The 27,700-nt window shown below is 42.5% G+C and overlaps 1 protein-coding gene across 2 annotated transcripts; it reads right to left on the bottom strand.

Annotated features, from left to right (window-relative positions):
* Positions 1 to 26,956, bottom strand: LOC139278864 (tumor protein p53-inducible nuclear protein 2). Of its 2 annotated transcripts, none has more exons than XM_070898070.1 (4): positions 26,799 to 26,956; positions 16,521 to 16,743; positions 9,731 to 9,875; positions 1 to 5,517 (listed from the first exon to the last, which is right to left on the bottom strand). In XM_070898070.1, the coding sequence occupies exons 2-4, from the start codon at positions 16,645 to 16,647 to the stop codon at positions 5,274 to 5,276; spliced, it is 516 nt and encodes a 171-aa protein (XP_070754171.1). In that variant the 5' UTR covers positions 16,648 to 16,743; positions 26,799 to 26,956; the 3' UTR covers positions 1 to 5,273. The 2 variants fall into 2 exon arrangements, with proteins under 2 accessions (XP_070754171.1, XP_070754170.1); XM_070898069.1 differs by having other exon boundaries at positions 16,521 to 16,726.
* Positions 26,957 to 27,700: the final 744 nt, after the last annotated feature.

Below are 27,700 nucleotides of genomic sequence, written 5' to 3'. Positions count from 1 at the left end.
TTTGTAGATATTTCACACACAAACTTTATTATACCAATTAACCCTGAATAAAACAGGAGTTTCATGCAATTGTACAAAGCATCATTGTGACCATTACTAGCATTCAGATGTTAACACTGTTGTATGTTTTGAACAAACTTGTAAAGCCACTGTCTATGCATACAGAAATTCTTCATTCAGTTAATCACCTGAACTTTCTTGCACGTGAACTATAATCTACTTTATGTTTACACCTTGCATTAGTGATAGTGATACAGTACTTTTTATTATTTAAAGTGTTTATCAAGAATCAATTACTCCAGTCACCTGTTTTAGACTGGAACATTCAAGTAATTTTGAAACACCCTAAAACAGTCAATAACATTTTGAGAAGTTAAACATATTTATAGACAATAGATGCCCATTTTATATATGCAGCTACATAGCAATTTAACAATTTGTTTTCTCTACACACAATATTCTTTCACCAAAAAGAGCCAGTAAAAAAGTAGTCACAGTGAGTGAAGGTTAAAGTGACTTATTTGTGACTCATCAATATGTGAGAGAATACATAAGAGCAGGTGCTGACCTTTTGGATTCTAATATAGAGGGTGAGGCATCTTTTGGTTATTCTGTTGTAACAATATTGTAAGTCATAAAATATTAATTTTGGTTATTATTAGTGAAATAAGCTAATTCTAAAAGAATGCTTTAGAATTTTGCGAGAAATTGCAATATAGGAAATGTTCCCATTATTACAATGTAACTAATACATAGCAACCAGAAGAAATCTTATCCCATTATTTCTAAGAATATTAACTGTCTTTTAATACCAAATAAAAAGAGAAAATGCCAGAAACACAGCATCTCTGAAAAACAGAGCTAACATTTCAGGTCAATGACCTCATCAGAACTACCAGGTATTATTACCAAATCCCCGGTCACTGTTACAATTCATTAATATTACTCGGGTCATTGAAAAATTTCACACAAAAATAAAAAATTTAAACAAACTTCAAAAATGGTACAACATATCCTCCTACTGCATTAAAACCATAATGTTATTCCTTGTACGAGATCTATTTGGCAAGGTAGATGGAGGGCCCTTTGTATGTTTGTGAATACTGCACATTATTTCAATGTATAAATCAACAACTTCCTCAAGTTTTGCCCTAGCTCTCATCCGGTAAGAGTTTAAAAAGTGATACCACAATATCAATACACATATCAAAAGGTTTGCTATATGCAGGAATTTTTGACCATTTAATAGAGAAGCTGACTTTATTTATCCTTTGACGTCATCATGTTCAGCTGGAAAATCTGCTGATGTGGGATTCATGTGGTACAGAGGCTTGGTTGGCTGGATGGGGTGAGTAGCCACAACTATGTTGAGAATAATTATGCCGAATTAGTGAAAAAGGCACCAGTCCTGTACAATTGATTCTGTCCTTCTAAAAAAAAGATACTATAAGATGATTAGCTGCTGAGAAACATGTTCCAAGTGCAATTTATTAAGTTCTTTCTCAGCAGGGATTGACATGCAATCATTCTCTTTTGAAATCAATTTAGTGTAGGTCTGTGCCATTTGTAAATAGAACGGGGAATTCCCGCTTTTGAAACTTACTACAATAAGGAAAATATTGGGGGTTATCTTCCAATATGTTAGTGATGGGGAAGCTCACCTATTAGAAAAGTATAGGTATGCTGCCATGATTAATATGAGCCGGCACCAGGAGAATTTCCCCAACACCAGCAATACTCAGCAAATTATCCCCAACATCAAGTTAAAATTTCTGTTCATCTTTTTTTGTCAGTTATTTTCATTATAACAATGGCTCTGGGAAAATAAATCGGACATAGGGTGGTGCAACTTTAAATGAATATTTTGTCAGGTGGGTGTCGGACACATATAGAATCCCCTCACCATAATGAAGAGATTCCAAACCCAGCTACTGAGAAATCTATACAGGTGCAGCGTCTAAAATCCGGAACTCTCAGGACCGAGGCTATTCCGGATTCCAAGCTTTCAATTTGTTTTTTGTCGTCACGAATCCGGAAACACCCAAGCCCAGGTTCGGGTATTTCCGGATTTTGGAACGTCAGAAAGGGGGGATTCCCGGCGAAGTGCTGTTCGGGCCATTGGGCCCTGCCAAGGAGGATGTCGTCAGGCGGGCCTCGCCAATGAAGTTGTCAGGCGGGCCCTGCCAAGGAAGATGTTGTTGGGCAGGCCGGTCCCGCCGAGGAGGTGTTCGGGCGGGCGGGCCCCTCCGAGATGGTGTTCGGGCAGGCCCCCGCCGAGGGAGATGTCGTCGGGCGGGCCTCCGCCAAGGAGTTGTTCAGGCGGGCCGCGAGGAGACCCAGAGGCTAGGGCAGCGGCGGTGGGGTGGGGCGGGGCGGGGCCCCAGAGGTTGGCAGGGTCGTCTGGTCCGGATTCCGGACGACCCTGCCACTGATCGGTCCAGAGTCCGGATTCTGGAACATTCCAGAACTCCGGATTCTCGATGCTGCACCTGTAGAATTTTTGTTTACGCGATGTGAAGTGCACTCTCCCTATGGAACAAACCGCACTTGCCCAAGTCCAGAGACCTTAGGCGCAGGTTGGTAGTCGAGGCTTGTCAACATCTCAGTGTGCACAGATGTACTACTAGAGTCTAACCAGATAAAACTATGCAGCCTACCTGTAAAAAATGCTGGGAAACTGCCTCCTGCTTGTTCAGCTAGAACCATCCTACTTGCTAGGCATTGGATTCTAGGTTTATCTGGAACCAAGTGGGAAAATAATCCCAGCCTCCAGTGACAGGTCTACCCTTTCAGATTCCATTAGTCAGCCAGGTTAGCTGGCCAATGTTCAACAGTACCCTAGAGTACTAGAGGCCATCAATGGAAGATATTCACCAAGAAATCAAATTGGGAATTCTGAAGAAACCTCTTTACCCAGAGAGTGGTGAGAATGTGGAACTCACTACCACAGGGAGTAGTTGAAGCAAATAGTATAGATGCATTTAAGGGGAAGCTAGATAAGCATATGAGTGAGAAGGAAATAGAGGGTTAGGCTGATCGAGCTAGATGAGGAAGGGTGGGAGGAGGCTCGTGTGGAGCATAAATGCCGGCATGTACTGGTTGAGCTGAATGGCCTGCTTCTGTGCTGTATATTCTATGTCATTCTAGTATGGTGGCCTTGCCTGGTTCTGGTTTTGGAATACTAGTTGGCCATTAAACAACTGACCAGCACATTTGAGTTTTTGGTAGTTGGGCCACAGGCATCAGAGACTCTTCACGAAGTATGGTGAGCAGCACAACCTACCATACAATGTAAGTGCATTGTCACCTTTCTGAGCACAGTGTGGGAACACATCACATCCCACTCAACAGTTGTTTCACCAGTTAAATGCATTTCTCATCAAATCATGGTAGAACCCTGGATACGTAATCATGTGTTCTCATATGTAGCCTCCAGGTAATGTCTTTCAGCAGCTATCTCACAGATACCTCAATAGCTATATAACCGATGTGCCTTCTGAGGTTTGAAGGCCCTATGAAGAGCAGATTGCATTATGCCAACCCACGTGAAGTTCTAGAAATCCGTGAAGGGTTTTGGCAAAGTGGTATGTTCATTGTAAGGCTGACTCTCCTCCAAAATGCTAAGTGACAGTTCAATGTGGGCCGGAATCCTCCAGTATTTGCCAACGCTTCCCCTTTCTGCCACAAATCCACTTCACAGCTTGGTTCTGGATCTTGCACATGGGCTAGTGAAAGTTCTTCCACTACTTGCCAAGAGTTCAGAACCATGAAGGAAAATTGTTTTGAGACGTATGCCACAAGTCTTAAAAATGACCACTGTGATTTCCCTCCCAAGAACTGCCTCGCTGGATTTAATGAAGGAGGGCAGCACAGTCACAAGCACTATTGGCACTACAACTTTGCTGTTGTTGAAGACAGACAAGAACGATCACAATGTAATTTGGTCCTGAAAGTCTATGGTCAGGCTGAAGTTGACATCCACCAGGACCTCCAGTTACTATTGCTAAATCATAATTTGAATAGATGGCCCCTGTATTTTCAAATCATTATCTTTAAGTTCCACTCTTGGTCTGTGCAAAGCCATCATTCTATACATAGCAACACCAAAGGGAACTGGTTAGCACAGTAGAATGAAAATGTGTTAGCTACACTTTTAAGTTCCTAGAAGGTAAGCTACTCTTACAATATTCTTGTGACAATGTAGAGGGAGTTTTGTTTTGTATCTAACTTAAGTTGTACCTGGCCTGGGAGTGGGTGGAGGGACCTTTACACAGCGTTGCCGTCGGCTCAGGTAGTACAGTCAGTCAGAAGGTCATGGGTTCAACCGCACTCCAGAGACATGAGCACATGATCTAGGCTGACACAGTACTGCACTGTTGAAGCCCTGGCTGCCCGCTCACGTGGGCATAAAAGTTCCTATTGCATTTGAACAAGAGCAGGAGAGTTCCCCATTTATCTTTTATTGCTGTTTGTGGGACCTTGACATTTACAAATTGGCTGCCAAATTTCCTACATTATTACAGTGACTAAAGTTCAAAAGTACTTCATTGGCTGTGAAATACATACGAGATGTCCTGAGATCATGAAAAGTTATATAAATGCATGTTCTATCTTTCTCTGCATACCATTAGAATACCTCCAACACGTTTTCCTGAGGTCATGAAAGGTGCTATATAAATGCAAGTTTTTCCTTTCTCGGTATACCATTATAATACCTCCAACAGGATTTCCTTCGCGAGGTCTCAATTTTCAAAGCTTTATGTAATGCCAAGTCATATTATTTTAATACCAGTTACAAGTAAACAGTCAAGTGGGTTATACAATATATTTTACTGTTGCTAATATGTAAATTAACAGTCATTTTTAATATACTGTTCAATACAGGCATTGAAGCCCTACTGTGGACTCTGAAAAGCGACTATACAAGCTGTGAATGACTGTTTCCACTATCTTATATAAAACTATTGAGGGCTTATTTTCTTGAGTTTCCCCCACCCTCTCCCCCTCTGGTGCACCCAAAATGAACTGCCCTGGTCCGCCCTGAGATTTTCTACACTGGGCCATTTACATGGCTTAAAGGACAACCCATCACACGTCTACCCCCGCCCAGAGGGAAGCACAGAAAAATAAGCTCTTTAGACATACAAGAAGTAAACACTTAGGGTAGAATTTTTGCAGGGATTCTCCAGATCTTCCAAAGTTACAGTGGGAGATCCCCTACAGAAATTATACCCATTGAAATTTACCATCCAAACCACACATAGAAAGTTTCCTTATTGCCTTGAATATCTGGAAATGAGCTGACGGGGTTGCTTGAAATATCTGGAGTTTTTTTCCTTTGTAGAATGTCGCTTTCTTGCTTTATTTTGCCTCAAAAGGTGATTGCGACTCAGTTTCCTTCGCTCAACATGTAATTTGGCACGCTGCATGAAACGCACATGATTGGTACATACCACACCACCATTTCCAATCAAAGTGGACACTCTTCGAGGGATATACTGAGCAACTGGAACAGCCCTAAACAGAAAGGACACACTTTAATTCACAAAAGGTTTCATATTATAAATTCTAACTACTATGGGACAAGGTACGGTAATACTATATTAACTCCACTCTGGTAAAGTTACATGTACTGCTTATACTATACTATTCTCTCCAATACACCCACTCCTCACTGTGAAAGTTGCTTTGACTCCTAAAGTTAGCTTGATATTAGTACACAGGACCTATATAAAGTTTACTGAATTTATGGCAAAGTTACAGTGGTGGAGTGGAATGGAAACTGCGAATTTTCTTCCGAGCTGTATTTTTTTTAAAAAAAGGAAACACTTTTGACAAACAAGCCACCAAGGGGGTAAAATTCCATTGTGCCCTGTTTGGGGGTGAGAATATCCGGGAGGCATAGCGCTGCCACATAGGAGGGGCTTGTCCCTTCATTAAAGGGAAGGGCCTAAACTGCATCCCTGCAGTGAAGAAACGGGCCTCCCTGAACCACCGGGGTGTGGGGGTGCCATGCCAACAAGCAGAGTGCTGGGCTGACCGATCACGGCATGGACCCCGTGATCGAAGCACCAACCCTGTGATCCAAGCAGAAAAAAGTTGTCAGATTTTTTTTTAAATGGCTGCCACCTCCCCTTTAAGTATTGCAGCCTGCAGTCCGGTTTACGTCCCCTAGTGCTGTTTCTTCTAATCCCAACCAGTGGTCAGTCTCACTGGCCAATTAAGTCCTACATATTTCAGGCTAGATTTTCAGTTTTCAAAACAGTCGTTTTATGCCAAAATTACCATTTTCACTGCGCTACCGTTTTTAGACCTAACTTTATCGGTAAAATCAGCATTGCACGCGGATTCACGGTGCAAACCGGGAGTTTCGGCAACTTTAGTCCGTGGCTGGTAGCGCTGCACGAGGCCTTGGGAGGGGAGAAAATAAAATTGCAAAAACCAAAAAAAAAACACCCTTATCTACTAAATCACTGCAAAACAATTTAAAAATAAAAACTTTAACTTACCATTTTTGCAGGTCTTCATACTTCATGATGGCAGGACTGCACCGCAGGTTTGACCTGGTGTCATTATTTTGGGTGTGGCATAAGGGTCGGGAGAATCCCGAAAGTGTGACACAAATGCAATCTGTGTCATTGCACGTTGGCGCACTTCTCCCCAGCAGTACATGGAAGCGCCATCGCAAAGAGGTCACCGAGGATCCCTCCGACCGGGTTTACGCCACGGAAGGTTAAATCGCGGCAAAAACCCGGTCGCAAAGTCGGCAAAAATCCAGCCCTTCATGTAGTAATGGCCTACAACTCAGTCCACTTACCAACAATGATGGGCAGCCCCCCAGAACTGTCCCAAAAGAGGTGATCAAGGTTATTTATTTCTCCAACTTGAAGCCAAGTTTCTGGCTACCTGTTCAACACTGCCACATTCCAGAAAAAAAAGCATACAGGGCACATCAGTTGGGATGGAGACAGATACTTGGAAGGGTATTTTATAATCATGCATTGCTAGCTATAGAGTTTTTAAAAAGTAAAATAGCAAAACTTGCCGGATTGGTGATACCAAGTCTTATAAAATGGAAACCAATTTTTTTTCTTTTTTTTTTCCTGTCAATCTTCTTCCCACCACTCTCTGCTGACAGCACTGTCTCCTTGCTGGGATCCCGTTGCTGCTGGTGCCCTCTGCAATCTCACCAATACAGCCATTCAAGTGTGAAAAATCAAACTTGAGCTTTCCTGGTATATATGGCTCATCTTGGTGCTTGAACCAGGTATGCAGAGCTCCAATTGAACTGTTCTGCCAACGAAGGGTTGGGGCTTCATGGTTCAATTTGTAGCTTGGTTAAAATGTCTAAAACATTTTTAACTGGAGGTAATAAGTTACTATTCAGAGAGATGGGCATGCCAAGACATTCTTCCCCTCATCTTTCCTCCCGTACTAGCAATAGTGCAGACGGTGGGGGATCATTAAGAGTCATCAAATTCCAGTACAAAAATCTAAGCATTCTCAAATCATTTGCGTCCGTATTAGAGAGAAATACAGATCGCCATACTGGTATTTTATTAAAGCATTCGCTTGGGAAAAAATACTTCTGATTATACAGAAATAATAGAAAACAAGATGGTTTCAGTCATTTGCACTCATAAGGCCTGAAGCTAAAAGGTCAAAGATGTTATAATGCTGCAGAACAGATGTCACTTTTGTCACCCAGAGGCAAAATTTTTCAGGCTATTGCCAGCAACAGAGCTATTTTTTCATTAACTTTAGGTTATGATGAATTGCCTGCAGCAAGATCATGCTGCTATTCACTATTATTCATGTCTTAGAAACAACTTCTATAAATACTGATGGCAACAAGAGACAACGCCCCAAAACTGATACTACTATGCATCTAGCCTCACAATACAGGTCAGCATGAAATGGACATTTACTGAAAAAAAATCATGTAACTGTAGAAAGTTAAATTCTGTGCATGTATATATTATATATTATACATTTTACTCAATGAGGTTCTATTTACGTAATACTTAAGTAAAGCTGACTGAATAACATAAAAGCAATGAAATTATGAATGTTTTCTGTTTTTACCGTGGCTGCTATTGAGTTATTGGGGTAAATATGCACAGTATCCTGCAAGCTGCACATTGTTCCCCAACAAGGATGAGATCAGGCCTTGGTCACCAATACACAAACCAATTGCTAGTAGGCAAGTGCCTGGGACGTTTTACTACATTAAAGCGCTATATCAATGCAAGTTTCAAGTGAACTAGTAAAAGGCAAATTTAATACTAGGGGCTAGAAGTTCCTTTGCGCCCCATTTGGGGCGATAACCTTTGAAAAGTATCAGCAGGTGATAATCCTTTTTTCATCCCGGGAACTTCAGTTTCACTGCTCCAAGAGGGAAGTGGAGCGCTAAATCAAGCACTACCATTTGTCTTCGAGCGCTAAAGTATGCGAAAGGGGCAGTAGTGGCAGCGTGCTGAAGAATGTTCAATGCAGTGCAGCTGGCATCACAGGCTTCTTCTCTCACTTAAAGGGAAGGGCCAATGATGGGTTGCAGCATTCTTATCATTATTTCTGTGGGGCCACGGGACCTGCACGACTTCCATTACATCCCCAAGCACTGTAAAAGAATGAAGGGCTGAGGAATCGCACAGCAATCAGCCGTCAAAAACATTCAGTAGGCACCAGACTGGTGCGAAGAATAAAGTTTGTCCTACCTGACCACCAATGCCTTTAAATATCGCTCCCCAAGCGGCCAGCCAAGATTACAATGCCTCCTGCTGCTGCCTTTGTTGACGCCCGGGGGCAGGAGCGAATATCACATCCAGGGCAGTAATGGGGGACTGCGCACCTGATGACGTCACGATCTACGGAGCGCAAGAGAGCGCGGGGGTAAGTGTTAGCGCCAGCGCAAAACTGTCAGGGAAGTTTGCAAGCATCGGTGAATTTGCTGCGCCCGGTCGGTAACCCCTTGGGCCCCATTACCTACCGCCCCCCCCCCCCCCCCCCGCTCCATAGACTAACAGGAGGTGCAAAGCAGCCAAATTTCTCCTCCTAGTTCATTTTGAGCAAAGAGTGATCAATACACAGAATGGACTTTTGGGTAATGTATTAGAAGCAAACATTTTGGACTTGCTTAAGAAACAGCTGATGATGCAATGGGGGAACATTAGATACTTTCTGGGACAGTAACAATAAATTGAGCCAAATTGCCTTCCTCACCCATAGTTATCTTGTGAACTCTTGTCTCATTTCTGAGCCTCGAAAGGGATAAACGAAGATTCAAGTGTGAATCATGAATAATAGTGAAGAGCAGCATGATCTGTTCAGCTTCCTAAGAAGCAATAGATTTTATTTTTGACCTGCCTTTGCAGAGTTAGTGAAATATTTTATTTACTGTTTATTTTTATTTTTTTTAAATGACTGGAATCTCCTGCTTCACCGCTGCTAGAAGGAGTTGCTGCCTGGTGTAAATTCATATCTGTCAGAATACAATACACACGCTGTCACCCTCAGCCTGGATACCATGGGCCTTTTCACCTTGCTGGTAAAACTCGTTAGGCAGGCTGTGCGAGGGTCCATGTGTAAGGGGAGAGCTAGTTGAAAACTATTTTGTAAACCAAGTCATATATATTTAGAAGGATATTTTTAGAACAGTTTTAGGACCTGATATATGGATTTTGGAACAGAAACATTTAACTTGAATCCTTTCTAATATCCCATTACAAACCTGTGACCCTCCAGTTTCTCTTCCAATTCAGCTTCTTCTTCATCATCACTGTCCTTATTCTTCAGAGTATACACGGACATGCTTGGGTGTTCAATCAGTAAGTTTTCCAGTGGATCGATTTCCAATTTCCCTACCGGATATTGGACTGTGATGAAAAAAAATCATTGGGATTAGTATTCATGGAAGGAAAGTGCCCTTTCTTTATTTGTCCACGGATTTCTACTCATCCTTCTTCAACTCATCAGTTCCAACAGGTGTAACTAACTGAATAATAAATGGGCGACAAAATCCCAAGTTCATGGATGACCAACTGAATATCATATTGATCAGAAATCTGCTGTATTAAAAAAAAACTACACAAGTCAAACCCCCCAAAAAGCACATGCTGTGCTCCCCAATGGCTTAGCTATGATGGCCCATCTGGTTAAGACAATGAGTCAAACAAGCCAATAAGGTTGCAGATTGAGTTCTCAATTTTTGCTGAGCTAGATGATCTCAGCAGGAATGCAACAATACCTGCATTTCTATTGCACTCATGCGAAGGAAGACATGTCAAGCATTTCCATTAAGGGCCAGAAACAGCAGATAACGAATGGGGGAGGGGAAGAGAAAGAGGGGGAAGAAAGGAAAAAGTGTTGAGTCAGGGTGGAGGATCAAAAGGCAATCAAAGCGAAGTTTTTGAATACATTTTTGAAAGCCAGGAAGCAGAGGACCGGACAGATTTCCAGAGAGAAGGAGCATAATTAGCTACAGGAGCTGCACCAATAGTGGAGCAGAGGGAGCAGGTGATCATAAAAATTTGCAGCACTGAAGGAGGCCACTCGGCCATTTGTGTCCGTGCCGGCCGACAAAAGAGCTATCCAGCCTAATCCCACTTTCCAGCTCTTGGTCCGTAGCCTTGTAGGTTATGGCACTTCAAGTGCATATCCAAGTACTTTTTAAATGCTATGAGGGTTTCTGTCTCTACTACCCTTTCAGACCATCCTCTGAGTGAAAACATTTCTCCTCAAATCCCCTCTAAATCTCCTACCACTTACTTTAAATCTATGCCCCTGGTTATTGACCCCTCTGCTAAGGGAAATAAGTCCTTCCTATCCACTCTATCACGGCCTCTCATAATTTTATACACCTCAAATTTAGGTCTCCCCTCAGCCTCCTCGGTTACATAGAAAACAACCGCAGCCTATCCAATCTGTTCTCATAGCTAAAATTCTCCAGTCCAGGCAACATCCTCGTAAATCTCTGCTGTATCCTCTCTAGTGCAATCACATCTTTCTTATAATGTGGTGACCAGAACTGCACACAGTACTCTAGTTGTGACCTAACTAGTATTTTCTACAGTTCAAGCATAACCCCCTGCTCATATTCTATGCTTTGGCTAATAAAGCCAAGCATCCCGTATGCCTTCTTAACCACCTTGTCTACCTGTCCTGCTACCTTCAGGGATCTGTGGACATGCACTCTAGGTCTCTCTGTTCCTCTACACTTATCAGTGTCCTACCATTTATTGTGTATTCCCTTGCCTTGTTAGCCCTCCCAAAATGCATTACTTCACACTTCTCCGGATTGAATTCCATTTGCCATTGTTCTGCCAACCTGACCAGTTAATTGATATCTTCCTGCAGTCTATAGCTTTCTTCATTGTCAGCCACATAGTAAATTTTTGTATCATCTGCAAACTTTTTAATCATACATTCAAATCTAAATCATTGATATATAGCACAAAAAGCAAGGGACCTAGTACTGAGCCCTGTGGAGCCCCACTGGGAATATCCTTCCAGTCACAAACATCCAGCGACCATTACCCTTTGATTTCTGCTTGACCAACTGTGGATCCAACTTGCCACTTTGCCTTGGATCCTGTGGGCTTTTACTTTCATGACCACTCTGCCATGTGGGACCATGTCAAAAGCCTTGTTAAAATCCATATAGACTACTTCAAATATACCACCCTCATCGAACCTCCTTGTTACCTCAAAAAATTCAAGCAAGTTAGTCAGACACGATCTTCCCTTAACAAATCCATGCTGACTGTCCTTGATTAATCCATGTCTTTCTAAATGAAAATTTATCCTGTTCCTCAGAATATTTTCCACTAATTTTCCCATCACTGAGGTTAGGCTGATTGGCCTGTAATTACGCGGTCTATCCCTTCCTCCCTTTTTAAACAACAGTACAATGTTAGCAGTCCTCCGGCACCACACCTGTGGCCGGAGAGAATTGGAAAATGATGATCAGAGCCTCTGCTATTTCTTCTCTTGCTTCTCTTAACAGTATGGGGTACATTTCATCTGGGCCTGGGGATTTATCCACTTTCAAAGATGCTAAACCCCTTAATACTTCCTCATTCACAATGTTTATTTCATGGAGAAGGGGCTAGTGTTAGGAGAGGAACATGTGTGATGAAGATGGCCATTAAGGTAACAACAAACAAAAGGCAGCCCAGGAAGCCTGCCTGATCAAGGCCATGGAGGAATCTGAAAGTGAGAATGAGATTTTTGAATTCAACGTTGTTGGGGCTTGGGAAACTAGTGAAGATGCAGAGGACAGACCTAACCTCCTGTCCGTTCGGGAGTGACCCTACTGCAAGTGCACTGTGTGAAGAAGATGACAGAATCAACCTTGGCTTTGGTGCTCTTCCATATTTTAGTTAAATATCCTGGCGACACTCGCTGTCTAACTTCACACATGTCTGCTAATGTGATGACAGAGGGCAATTAGAGCAAACCGTACCCCAGCGAGCAGCCTTAGAGGGAGCAGCGTGCGGCGACCCGGTCCGGAAATCAGCGCGGTCCCAGCCTGCAAGACCATCAGCAGGTTGGGGCCATTAGAGGGAGCAGTGTGCGGCAGCATACCACTGCAGGGAGCAGCGCGTGCTGTTGCAGGAGGGCAACAGCTGACTGCAGTGCGGGCAGGTACAGCAGGAGCGGCAAGGTCGGGATGAAGGAGTGGCAAGAGTTCGTAGAGCGACGTGATCGGGGCCCAGAAGAGGCGAAGGCCCAGGGGCAGCACAGACCAGCCCACACTGCGATATGTGTGTGCACTAGGTCCGTGCAGCGGAGCCTGGCCTCCAGTCGTCTTGGTTAATCCTTGCTACTGGACCAAGACCTACCTCTGTCAAGCCTCTGTGGTGGCTGGGGTGCAACGGCCATCACACATTAAAAAAATCCACGCACAGGCGTCTTTCACCCTTCAAGATGTAGTTCAGGATCCGGAATATCATTGAAATACCTGTGAACTCATCTGTTTTTGGCGTGGAAGCAAGTCATCCTCGTTTCGAGGGACTGCCTATGATGATGATGATGCCTTCAGTAGGGGAGTGAATTGGTGGGAGAAAACAAAGGAGTGGAAGAAATGCTGTATGAATTAGTGTTTCAGCAGCAACCACAGCTATGATTAGATTACAAGAACTACCGTATAGTAACATGATCCTTTACCTACTGGCCTGTTTACATTTATAATCGCACGTTTTTTGATAGTCTATACCGATGGCTTATTTGTTTAATGGTTTCAGTTGCTACCCTCTGACAAGAGGTTAATTTGTAAAGATCACTGCTGATCCATTCGATTTTAGTTAAGTTGTTGGATTTTCTGGGAAATCTTTGCTGTTTCATGAAGCTGCTGTGAATTTAAAGCCAAAATCCGCAACATTCTTGCATGGATACCACATGAACCAAATTGCAGTTGTATGACCTTACTGTTTGAGGTAACAGGTCATATACAGTCATTCAGATGGATTTATATTATATTAGAGTGCCATATTATACAAAATAATTTCAAATCCATTGAAAATAATAATTAAATGTTTAGTGAAATCAAAGTTTCTATAAAATCTTACTTTGGAGCCAGCAGTGAATTTTAGTTGAGAATTTTTAAGCCGGTTCTGTTAAATTCTGTTCTGGGAGCCTCATTAGCCACGTCATAATCTAGGCTCAATTCAATCAATCAAAGGACTGAAATGCTAACTCTGTTCAGTACTGACGCCAAGTCCTGTATTCGGAGTGAACATCTCGAATGTTGCCAGTTTGTCCAAAAATCTGGGCTTCTGACATGAAGATGTGTCAATGTAATAACTATTTTAGTCGACTGGATAAAAAAGTAATTTTATAAATTTTATTCAAGAGCTTTGCTTATATTGATATCGGGCCCAAGTTTCAACTGGATTTGCTCCTTTTTTTTGGAGCAACTAGTTTTTTTTTGAAGTAACCTAGAAATTGCAATTCTCCACATTTAGTTTGCTCCAGTTCCAGTAAGTTAGTTTAGTTTTAGTTCAGTTTTTTCCCCCGAAAAGGGGGCGTGTCCAGCCACTTACACCTGTTTTGCAAGTTTGAACTGCGAAAAGTTACTCTAAACTAAATTGGAACAGAGTAAGTGTCCACTTTTGTACACCAGGAAAAACCTTGTGTAGCGTTAATAAATCAGCGCAGCTAGCCAGAGATGAGGGAGGTGGGGGGGGCGGGAATGTGAAGAAAGAGCACTAAACACCTTCACTTTTAAAAATAAAGAAACATCAATAATAAATGCTAAAATCAATAAATCAAAAATTTTTTTTTAAAAATTTAAAAAATCAATAAATAAAAAATAAAAGTCCCTACCTCACCTACTGCAGCACACAGTGCCTATCCGTTTGGCCAGGGACTGGAAATCGTTCACCCAGCAGCAAAGAAAATCACGCAACAGCATATCTTCGGCCATTCGGCCAGGGGCTAGGGTCGGGAAATCAATCATCCAATCAATGTTATTGTGCCATTGCACATGCACGTATGCTCCAACGCGCATGTGCAACGCTACCGGCACTCACAGACACGGTGGGCCCTAGCCCCGCCCCCATGCCAGCTGTGTAGACACAGCACGTCGATAGCTCTGCTCCCCGCAGCTCAAGCTGCGCTGCGCCGACTGGAATGGAGGCCTGCAGAAACTTCAGGAGGTACTTTTTAGGCACACTTTTAATTCTAAATAATAGGCGCAAGGCTCGGAGGTGGGTTGTTCTAATGACCAGCTCAAACTTGGGCTCATTGAAACTGCTGTTGAATCCAATGCGAAAATACAAAAATGTCACATGTATCTTCATATTCCTCCCCATTTCAAATCATACCACTAATGGGGCTTCAACTATCTCATTCATTTATTTCATACAGTAATGTATGCACCTGAGTATGCTCACAGATTTGTGGACACTTGATATTTATTGGGGACTTGGCCTGGAAGGTGTTGCACGGAGCAGTCCCGTGCAATAAGTTTTAAAGTCGGTTCACGGGCTCCCAGGCTGCCTGCAATTTCTGCGGTCTGGAAGAGTCCGTGTTCCATGTTAATATTGAATGTGCGAGGTTGCAGCCCCTATTCCATTATTTGAAGGGGCTGCTCCTCAAATTCTGGTTGCATTTCAGTCCCACACTCCTGATCTTTGGGCAACCTGTGCGGAGGGGAGCAGGCAGGACGTAGGACTGCTCCTGGGCATGGCCAAGGTGGCCATCAACCGATCCAGGCAGCGGGCGGTAGAGGGGGTTGTTCAGCCCGACTGCCTGCCTCTTTTCTGCGGTTACATCCGAGCCAGGGTGCCCCTGGAGATGGAGCACATGGTGTCCACCGGTACGCACGCGGCCTTCCGTGAGAGGTGGGCACCGGAGGGACTGGAGTGCATCATCACCCTCGGCAACCAAATTTTAATTTGATTTTATATGTTTTAAAGTTTAATTGGTTTATTGTGCCGGGTTTTAGTGTCCCCCTCCCCTTTTAGCCAGGGGACACTTGTATAATTTGTGGTTTTAGTGCCCAAAACAAGCCACAAAAAAAAAGGGCACTTGAAAACTGTTTGGAGTGTCCCCCCCTTTAATAAGGGGGAAACTTGATTTAATGTTTATTTTTGTTTTCTACAAAAAGAGTCGTAGATACTTGATATTTATTGGGGACTTGGCCTGGAGGGTGTTGCACGGAGCAGTCCCATGCAATAAGTTTTAAAGTCGGTTCACTGGTTCCCAGGCCGCCTGCAATTTCTGCGGTCTGGAGGAGTCCGTGTTCCATGTTTTTATGAAGGCCGCGAGCGTACTGGTGGACACCACGTGCTCCATCTCCAGGGACACCCTGGCTTGAATGTAACCACGGAAGAGAGTCAAGCTGAACGACCCACTCGAACGCCCGCTGCCTGGATCGATTTAATGGCCACTTGGGAAGACCTTCCGACCTATCCGCTCCCCTCCGCACAGGTTGCCCAAAGATCAGGAGCGTGGAACTGAAATGCAACCAGAATTTGAGGAGCAGCCCCTTCAAATAATGGAACTTTTAGCCAGGGGGCACTTGTATAATTTCTGTTTTAGTGCCCAAAAACCTCTCCACCCACCACCTCCCCCCCACCCCCCCCAAAAAAGGGGCACTGGAAAAACATTTATTTTGGAGTGTGACCCCCCCTTGCTGGGGGCATTTGTTTAAAGTGCACAACTAAAATAGTTGAACTGGTAATGTGTAGTGTGATTGTTTAGCCTTTGCTAATAAACCAACGAGTTCTTAATAGCAATGTGTTGCTATGAATTCTTAAGCAAAGAACTATGAGGCAAATACATTGCACATGCCATTTCTAATCTACAAAAGAAAAAAGTTATCTTGTACCAATGATAAACATAAAGCTCTTGGGGACTCAGGATTGTTCACCATTATTTGTTGACATCTGCTGCTAAATATTATATCCAAATGTTCTGTGATTATGTATATTCTATTAAACCATACCCAAGTTCAGATCTATAAATCTTTCACATCAATCTAGGTGTAGAGAAAGGATTTGAAGATCAAGCCCTACCTTGGATATCCACAATAACCCAGTCATCTTCCTCATTCTCGTACAGAATGTTGTTCAGCTCACTGTTTTCTTTGTTGTCTTCTTCATCTGTTTCACCCAGGAAAAAACTGGTGAGTTTTCCAAGCATGTTGGACTGATGTGTGCAAAGCTTGGTTTGAGCACTATACTTCCAAAGGGCTTCAATGTTGGGTGCTGTTCCCTTTATCCTAATAATAGATGCAATCTGCGCTTTAGAAAATCATTGCAGTATATTGTAATTTGTAGATTACATATGTACATTGGAACATGCAAATAATTTACAATAGTGACAGGTAAATGTCATTGAATTTAACCCATATTTCACTTCTAGCACTGCCATATTATCCAACAGGAAAATATTGTGGCCTTTTAACAGACATTCTGAAACATTTGGATTGAAATTTCCAATCCAACTGCATAAACACTTAAAATGCAGCAAGTTTCAGTGACAGTCATAAAAAAAAGAGATCCTTCATGGGTCAATATCTTACCTTGCAACAACTTGCATTTATAATAGTGCTATTAATGTAGTACAACCTCCCAAGCCACTTCACAATAGCGTTAACAAAATTTGACACTGGGTCACATAAGGAGATAACAGGACAGGTGACCAAAAGCTTGATCAAAGTGTTAGGTTTTAAATGGAGCACCTTAAAGGAAGAGAGAGAGAGTTAGAAAGTTGAAGAGGTTTATGAGCAAATTGCAGATCTTAGGGCCAAGTCAGCCAAAGGTACAGCGATGCAAATTGATGATGCGCAAGAGGCCAGAATTGGAGGAGTGTAGAGATACATACCCTACCTAACACTATGTTGGGAGTAAAATCACCTCAAGAACTTTTTCTATGTTTCTATGTTTCTATGTACATTGGTTCAAGGAAAAGGCCCACTGTCACCTTCTTAGGACAACTATGAATGGGTAATAAATGTGGCCTTTCCAGATTCTCCCACATCATAAGAAGAAAAAAATTGGGAATATTGCCCACAACTAGCATATAGAGTATCATTCAACAACACAGCAATACATTAAAATGAAAGTGTTCTGATGGTGTGCACCGGTCGTGTTACATGTATGCCTTGTGCAGAGATGGGGGGAGGGGTGAAGAAAAAAATTGCAGAAATATGCTTTGTGTCAACTATGGCAGTGATTGCATGTAGGGACAGCATAAGCTTACTGCAATCAGCATAGTGCAGCCATATATATAAAAACAATTGTGCAGTCCAGAGGGTGTGCAAATGGTGGTTTACCATTTTGTGGTTAGCAGTCAAGGACCAGAGATCACTGTTCATCACGCTTGCTGCTCATAGACTGTTCGCGGGATTCTGAACAGCAGCTTACAGTTCCTGGAGATCATTTTCAGCACATTACAGAGGGTCTGTGGTGTATTAGCAAGACAAGCAACAGAGTGTCTGCAACCCTGAGACATGCAGAGTCTAAACCAGAAAGTATGAATTAAAATATTTCATGTAAAATCATGTACAGAAAGCAAAATGAGAGGGAAAGAAAGATAGGATTGAGTAATATTAAATCTCCAATAATTCCATTCTGAAGGAATGAGACTCCACACTTGTAAAATTAAATTCAGTGCCAGCAGAAATTGTTTGGCAGTAATTATGACATATCACACAACACACACCTGAATGCATCAGCCCTAACTTTTTCTGGCGTCTTTAGTGGGTAACCAGTGGGCAAGTACAGCAACTTCATGTCCTTACATAGATTTCAATGCCGAGTCGCTCGGCGAGGCACCAGTGAAAAAGTTGCTGCCAGATTTATTCCATAATAACGTGGTGCTGTTATTCTTAAATGCAAAATGTGGGCCAGTATTTAGTGTACCCCAGAATTGTGGCATCACTGATGGAGGCCCAGACAAAATTGGCTTTCAGCCTCACTTCCTGGCTGTTCGGAGTGAATATCGCAAGAGGTGTGTTTAACTGGTTATTTAGGTGTCTGCTCATACTATTTCTGGCTTTTGGGGTTTTGCTTTTGTTTCAGTTTGGTGATTTCCACCACTCCTCCCCTCCTTCATTTCTTTTGCAACTGTCCCTGATATGTCCTTACCATACAGTACAATTGCACACGAGGCCCATGTTTGAGAGAAGGTCACTCTGTGACCAGCAACTTTTATTCCAGCACTGAGGTGATGAAAGTGGGTGGAGCTTTCCCTTTTATACCTGAAAGACCAGGTTAGGAGTGTCTCCCAAAGTTCACCACCTAGTAGTCAATGTTCTCACTGTGTACAACTAGTCAGTTTATACATGGGTTACAATGACAATGAAATACATGACATCCTCCTTTCAGGGAACATCTGTTGGATCAGCCAGCCTGCAGTGTAATGCTGCATACGTCAAGGCTTCTGAAAATGATATTTCCCTATTAAATCTCTACTTAAAACTGTATCAGTAAAGGTTATCACCATTTGAAAGAGCCAGACCATGGCTTCTCTCATTGACTAATTCCACTCAGAGCCTGGGCAACATTTAAAATATTCCTACTTCATTAAAGTCTTCTTTGGTAGGCCTTGCTTCTACCTCACTTGATTCCCTGCCCTCAAAACACTACTACACAGAATATGGCTGACTAACAATCTTCTTAAGAGCAGAAAGTGTACTAACAAAAGCAAGAGATTCATACAGATGATCACAATCTGCCTGAGGATAGCAATCTTCCATCCGTTTTCACTGTGCCAGTCAGTCACAACATTTGTGTGTTCCCTGCCGCACCCCCCCACCCCCCCCCCACATACTCACACTACAGCACTTGCAGCATTAAAGAAAGTCTATTAAATTCATATGGTGTAACAATCGCTGCAGTTTTCTCAGCCGGTAGCATACTTTACTTCCTTCTGTTATCTAGATGAAGCTAAGGAAATGAATATCTATAAATAAGACTTTGCAGTCCTTACAGAATAAGGATGGATAGATATTATGATCAGTCCATCTTAATACGTTTTTTTTTAAAACTACTCCATTTCCGCCAACTTTTCTCCCTCAAATGCCAGGCAATAACTATCTTCAACAAAAAGAAAGCCCAACAAGATTTCCGTGACATCCAATGGCATTACCATTGCCGAATCCTTCACCATCAACATCTTGGCCAGAAAAATCAATTAAATGCCGTGGCTACTAGAGCAGTTCAGAGGGAATGGCTCACCTCCTGACTCTACCACCTACAAGTTACAAGTCAAGAGAGTGATGGAATACTCCCCACTTGGCTGAATGGGTCCACCTGCAAAAACATTCCAAAATCTCACATTCAGGACAAAGCTTGATCAGCACCTCGTCCACTAGCTTAAATCTCCACCAGCGTACAGTGGCTCCAGTGTGCTTCTTCTACAAGATGTACTGCAGCAACTCACCAAGGCTTCTTCGGCAGCACCTCTGTAACCCGTGACTTCCATCACCTAGAAGGACAAGGGCAGCAGGTGCATGGGAACACCATGCAAGTTCACGGACAGTGAGCATCAGCATCACAGTTAAACCCAACCCAGCATCCACAGATACATATACATTTTCCAGCAATGGTCACTGGATAGTGTTCAGAAATGGGAATCCTGGCTGATGTTTCCTTTTCTACAGACACACAACTAATTATAAATTCCCCAATAATATCCTGGTTAAGATTAGACCAGGCAGCGTAATTATCCACTGACCTACATTGGCTCCAAGTTAAGCAATGCCTCGATTTCAAAATTCTCATCCTTATTTTCAAATCCCTCCATGGCCTCGCTTCTCCCCATCTCTGTAATCTCCTCCACCCCCCCCCCCTCCTCCCTCAGAGATATTTGTGCTCCTGCATCAGCTCCTGTGCACAATGGGTAGCACTCTCATCTCTGAGTCAGAAGACTGTGGGTTGAAGTCCCACTCCAGGGACTTGATCACATAAATCTAGGAAGGCACACCAGTGCAGTGCTGAGGGAGTGCTGCACTGTCAGAGGTGCTGTCTTTGGGATGAGATGTTAAACTGAGGCCCTGTCTGCTCTCTCAGGTGGACGTAAAAGATCCCATGGCACTAATTCGAAGAGGAGCAGGGAAGTTATCCCCGGTGACCTGGCCAATATTTATCCCTCAAATCAACATTATAAAAACAGATTATCTGGTCATTATCACATTGCTGTTTGTGGAAGCTTGCTGTGCTCAAATTGGCTGCCACGTTTCCCACATTACAACAGTGACTACACTTCAAAAGTACTTCATTGGCTGCAAAGTGCTTTGAGACATCTGGTGGTCGTGAAAGGCACTATATAAATACAAGTCTTTCTTTCATTCCTCTAATTCTGCCCTCTTGAGCATCCCTGATTATAATCGCTCAACCATTGGTGGCCGTCCCTAAGCTTTGGAATTCCCTGCCTAAACCACTCCATCTCTCTCTTCCTTTAAGAAGCTCCTTAAAACCCTAATTTCTCCTTATGTGGCTCAGTGGCAATTTTTTTGTCTTATAATACTCCTGCGATGCACCTTGGGATGTTTTACTACATTAAAAGGTGCTATATAAATACAAATTGTTGTTGCTCTTAAATTATTTGTGTGGCCTTCTTCACTTACGACTTCACAGGCTATCCTCCTGTTAGGTTAAACTACATTTGAACAGATTCCAGGCAGTCAACAAATAGTATTCTAACCTACTAAAAGTATCAAGTCTTCATTTAAAAGAAACAGCGAAATAATAACACAGACATACATAAAGAATATTATGCAAGTATTTAGCTTTTAAAAATAATGATAAACAGTGCATAGTGCTGTATTAGTCACAAAATGTTCCAGTCATTGCACTATTTATAACTTGCACTTGAAAGGATGTACGAGAGAGATTGTTGTTATACAATTTCTGCCACTTTCCCCTGTGATTGGCTTGCCATTCTCCTTACTAGAGTTCAAAGTCCAAGTTGGTCCCAAGAGAACAATGATCCTATGGAGCCAGGGAGTTGTTTGTAATTACTGATAATATGTAAATAATCCTGCATTCTATGAGTCAAGCCAGCTATTTTTGAATTTGTATGAAGTCATTTTCCAAGCCAAATTTAGACTGCTCATCTTAGAATTGAAGCAGACAATAGCAAGATTTCTTATTGAGAGACAGATATTTTAATTACTTTGCTTCATCAATTTCAACTCTCTGTATTTCAGGCAGTGATGCAGAATATAGAGCACTACCTAAAGGGGTGACATTTAGAGACCTCTCCATAAAAGAAGATGTTTCAGCCACCAGCTTGACATGGTGACTTCATAACTATTATAACTTAGGAAATAATATTGTAGGGTTTTGTACAGAATGCAAAGTAATAATAGAAATAGATTCAAGCTTGAATTGTAACCCAGTTTAGACTTGTATATGCTTCACATAAATTGGGAGTGAGCATACACAGTTGGACAACTATCTACCTCAAGTCTATTTTACACTCTCCCAAGTACAGCATGTCACAGAGTAACTTCTGTTATTAAAGGCTTTAGCATGCAGTTAGTGTACTGTAACCAATGACCTAGCGGTTCGGTTAAGGATTGGGATGCATCCTATCCATTCCAACCTATACTTTCCAGTCTAACTGATTTTTGCAAGTCTCCAACATCGTGATAATTTAGCACATTGCAACCATAATAGTAATGTTTAAAATTTAGAATTCAGAGATTAAGAGTTTTGGACCTTCTGAATCCAAAGTCCAGAATGATTAATCAAGTTTACACATCCAATAATGTGTAAAAACCACTGCGAAAGCCACCAAGGAAACATAGGAGGTGCAATGAGACCTGGATGTCATGGTACATCAGTCATTGAAAGTTGGCATGCAGGTAGTGAAGAAGGCAAATGGCATGTTGGCCTTCATAGCTAGGGGATTTGAGTATAGGAGCAGGGAGGTCTTACTGCAGTTGTACAGGGCCTTGGTGAGGCCTCATCTGGAATATTGTGTTCAGTTTTGGTCTCCTAATCTGAGGAAGGATGTTCTTGCTATTGAGGGAGTGCAGCAAAGGTTCGCCAGACTGATTCCAGGGATGGTAGGACTGACATATATGAGGAGAGACTGGATCGACTGGGCCTGTATTCACTGGAGTTTAGAAGAATGAGGGGGAATCTCATAGAAACATATAAAATTCTGACGGGACTGGACAGGTTAGATGCAGGAAGAATGTTCCCGATGTTGGGGAAGTCCAGAACCAGGGGTCACAGTCTAAGGATAAGGGGTAAGCCATTTAGGATTGAGATGAGGAGAAACTTCTTCACTCAGAGAGTTGTGAATCTGTGGAATTCTCTACCGCAGAGAGTTGTTGATGCCAGTTCATTAGATATATTCAAGGGGGAGTTAGATATGGCCCTTATGGCTAAATGGATCAAGGGGTATGGAGAGAAAGCAGGAAAGCGGTACTGAGGTGAATGATCAGCCATGATCTTATTGAATGGTGGTACAGGCTCAAAGGGCCAAATGGCCTATTCCTGCACCTATTTTCTATGTTTCTATGATGATCTGAAAGACTAATGGGACTAATTACTGTGTTGCGAATGTGAATTGCATTTTGGCAAAGTACGAAAGGCACGCTGATATCCATGGTCAAGATCAGTCTCAGTTATCCAAACCAATCCATTTGACTTGACTGGAAAGACTGCATCCAATTAAAATCAAGAGCCTGATCCCTCCTTAGATGCCTGTTTGCACACATGCACTTATCTGATGAGAGCTTCAATGCAAATAGTGGAGAATTTTAAATGATGCATTTAAAAAAGAATTCCATTGCAATAGAAGTTTGAATGGACTTAATTTGGGGGTTTAGGAAAAGCATGAATTTTAGTTCAGGAATGTATGATCTCAACTTTAGCCATGTAGTGGGTTGTGCTTCTACATCATGGCCCTGAATTTGCGGTCGGTTTGACAGTGTACTCTGAGTACGCCGTTATGCCACCTTTTAAATTCACTGCAAGCTCAGAATTTGCGCATGTGCTTTCGCTAAATCCCGAACTTGTGATCTGTCAAGTTCCGACTAGACAGATCATCCGCTGCGACTGCGAAGTACTCATTTGAAATGGTGCTGGCATGGCGTCGGGCTAATTGCCCACCAACTATGCTGGAAAATTTTACAGCTGGTGTAAACAGGCACAGGAGCCTGTTTGTGCAGCATAAGGGGGGGGGGGGGGGGGTGGGTGGGAGTGGAATTGAGAAAGTAAATTTCAGGGATATAATAATTAAAAACAAGCACTTAAAAGAACCTGCCAGGCATCTATACAGGCTTGGTTTGAGGGATGAGATCGGATTAATCTTGTTTAAATCTTATTTCAAAATTGAATATCAACCAAAAAACTGTATGGCCAGTTTTAAAAACTATCGATCTACTTTCATTGACAAAAGGGTTTGGCCATCACAATTCAGGGGTGACAGTGTTAATATATGTGTATGTGTGTATGTGTATATGTATGTATGTATGTATGTATGTATTTTTATCTTCCTTCAAAGCATATTGGTCAAACAGGGGTTTCTATGTTTCCTGATGGGAGGAGTGCTCCTTTCACGAGCCAACTTGATCCCAGGTATGCTTACACACAACAGTGCGCCCTTGAGATCCGTGGGCAACTACACTGCGCACAACTCTGCAGCATTTCAGGGCAAGTTTTCATTTAGGGCTTCGCACCCAAAGCAAGCGGTCTACACGGAGCTTCGACATGGCAAGCGAGCCCCAGGTGGACAGAGGAAACGCTTCAAGGACACTCTCAAAGCCTCCTTGATAAAGTGCAACATCCCCACCGACTCCTGGAAATCCCTGGCCCACAACCGCGCAAAATAGAGGAAGAGCATCTGGGAGGGCGCTGAGCACCTCGAGTCCCATCACCGAGAAGAAGCAGAAACCAAGCGTAGACAGCGGAAGGAGCATGCGTCAACCCAGGCTTCCCACCCACCCTTTCCTTTAACCACTGTCTGCCCCACCTGTGACAGAGACTGTAAGTCCCGCATTGGACTTCTCAGTCACCTGAGAATTCACTTTTAGAGTGGAAGCAAATCATCCTTGACTCCGAGGGACTGCCTATGAATATGACGCACCAGGTAAATGTGGAATTCGTTGCGGAGGTTGGTGGCGTACTCCTTAGCTGCGCCACCGACCGCAATTTCAGGGTCAGTGTATCTGATTTCTTCAAGCCACTCAATGAGTGTTTCCTTGGACATTTTGTCAGAATGTGCATGGTGTAAAGTTATAATTGAACAAGATTCACTCGATTAAATTGATGTCACAGCAAATTTAAAGTCTTGTCATAAATTTGACAAATTTTAAAATTCTCAGCTATAAAATAGCAAAATTTGTTTGAACTCGTGCTGATGGATCAAAATGCTCAGAGAATTTGGCTCGTGAGAGCAGCAAATCTAAGCTCTTAAAGGGATAGACAAATATTTGAAGGAAATATTGGATCATCAATTCTTTCAAAATTTTATCTTTGTCTTCTATGTAACTGTACCTCTGCTCATCACCAATGATGTCTCCTTGACTTTATCTTTGTCTCTCTCTATACACATCTCAAAATCATCTGTGTACACGTCAGGCTCTATTTCTCACGTTTCACCTCTTCTTCTTGTGTCCATCCTGCTCTTTTGTGTATCTCCTACTCTCTTGCTCAAGTGCACCATCCCAAGCTGCTGAATGCAGCATAAGCCAAGCTCCAGAAAGAGGAGCTAGCCTGCACAGAACACAATATGCAGTGTTTGACATTATGGATGAGTTTAATGCTTTGAAGAAAAAGATTTAAATTTCTTTGTATTTATTCCTGTAGCGTTATTTGTGCTGTATAAAATTAGCTTTAACAAGTAGCAAGTTCCCACCCCCTCTCCCCAAAGTACTCAGGATTTTTCATCTCCCCAGGTATTTGGTTTTATTCATTCCAGATTTGTAGCTTTAAAAAGTCTGTGTGTTTGGGAGCTAGAAACCGGGAAGGAAGACAGGCAAGAGGCAACGGCACTGAAATAAATGGTTATGAGCTTGATCATTGAAGATCAACTCCTGTGCATTGTGCATCAGGGCCATGTTTATTCAAATATGAAGAAAACATATTTGTACATATAGTGGAGTCTCTTGGGAACTGTAATATTTTACATTAGAAATGGACTCCAATTCATATCCATTTTGTTTCCATTGGAGCCAATACATTGTGTGGCGATCACAAAGTATGAGAACAGATGTTCCGAGGCCTCCCTCGTGACATTTGTAAGAGGAGGGAGGGAAGCCTTTGAAGGAAAGTTTATGGGCGCGTTTGTGATTTATTTCATAATGATTATTTTTATAAAGTGCCTATGCTTTGAATGTAATTTTATATATATATATATATATATATATACACAAAAAGCCCAAGGTGTATGAGCAAATATTATGGGTGGTCTGAAGATATACTCTTTTTTGTAATTGATTTCGTCACAAAAGCAACCAATTAGAAGTGACAACACAGAGATGGTGCAGGCATCTGATTGGTTGAAGCAACAGGAGTCTCTGGTTTCTGAATGGGCAAAATACTGGGGTGTGATTGGTTGGAAGGATTGTCTCCAATTCTGTAATCTGATTAGTTGAAGGGACCCTCATCACAACATACTAATTTAATAGATTAATGGGGTATGCAAGGTTTTTTTGGTTTAACCAAATAAACTGTCAACTTTGTCAAATGAAGTTGCAATGTTATGAAATCTAACATTTTCCAGGAAGATATTAAACTAGTCTTTGCAACAATGAAGATCATTTTAGCAGTCTTGGATTGGTGATATCGACGTCGAACAGGTTAATATATATTTAAATACAACATATATCAGTAAAACAGATTTGTCTGACTCTTATCTAACGGCAAGCCACATCACTAGCACGGGATCCGGTTTCAGAAAGGACACAAAACAGACACCGTCAGCTGTTTAGACTTTTGCGTATTTTGTGACCTTTCTCTTAGCAAAACACAACTTGAATAATCCATGGTCATCTCCCAAACAGCTCGGTGACGTGCTCGGCCACTCTTCCCAAACTGTCAGTCAGATTTTGAGCTATGTCTGAACATGCTCCAGCACCAATCAGCAAGAGCCGCGGACTAAACATCAACCGAACGCGATATTCCCGAGTGCAACAAATCAACGGCAAGTGGCAAAACATGTTAGTATCAAAGAATTACTTCGGGGTGTTACAATGTAAGCGATGATTACACACGGAAAGCTGCAACCCAAGTACAGATAACAAACAGTACCCTACGCTGGAACTGCAGTTTAGGTGGAACTCTCCAACAAAGACGAGCTGTCAAGAACATTATTAAAATAAAGTATACCTTTCAAACCGTTCTGCTGTTGACGAAAGCGGATATTTCTGCCCTAAAATGACTCTAATCCAAGCGCAATCTTCTCAACAACGAAGCTGTCTCCAGACTTATTTTGATCAGCTGTTTGCGTAATCTGCGATTTTCAAATAACCTCACTGACTCCGCCTCTCAACCCCACTCCCTTATCCACTCTGTTTTGTTTCAACCAATAAAACGGCACCAGCGACTCCTATTCCCTTCTCCGGCACAGCCACGTTCATTTTCAACAGTGCAGCTGCTCCACGTGAAAGATTGCTTTGCATTTTTGAACAACAACACTTGGTATTTATGCAGCGCCTGGAATTTAGTAAAACGTCCGAAGGTGCTTCACAGGGACGTTATCAAACAAAAATTTGGCACCGAGCCACAGAAGGAGATATTAGGGCAGGCTTGGTCAAAGAGGTCGCTTTTAAGGATCACTTAAAGGAGGAAAGAGAGATGGAGAGGTTCAGGAAAGAAATTCCAGAGCTTCAGGCCTTGGCAACTCCAATAGTGGAGCGATTCTGATGGGCTCAATTTTCCCCAAAGCCATTTTTTGGCATATTGCCAGAGTTACGCCTGTGTTTTTTAGGCCACAACTACTCCAAAAATAAATGTGCCAAGTTTCCTTGTTCTATTTTTTGGAATTGGCGCTGCGCAGCCTGTCCTGTCGCCTCGGGGGGGGGGGGGGGGGGGGGCGGAGCCTAATGTCTGCGCCGAAAAAATTATGCCGCCCCTTCTACGCATGCGCGATAAAAAAGGATGTTTTTGACGTGATTCCTATGGGCGCGCATATGCAGTACAGCTCCATGCTGTAGTACAGTACAGCTCCAGGTCTGCAATCGGCAATTTTTAAAGAGCCAGTTGTGTGTGAGAACTTTGAGTGCTGTGTG

The sequence above is a fragment of the Pristiophorus japonicus genome, chromosome 13 (genome assembly GCF_044704955.1).
Source record: "Pristiophorus japonicus isolate sPriJap1 chromosome 13, sPriJap1.hap1, whole genome shotgun sequence".
Classification (NCBI taxonomy): domain Eukaryota; kingdom Metazoa; phylum Chordata; class Chondrichthyes; family Pristiophoridae; genus Pristiophorus; species Pristiophorus japonicus.
This window is presented reverse-complemented; position numbering and strand designations above follow the sequence as displayed.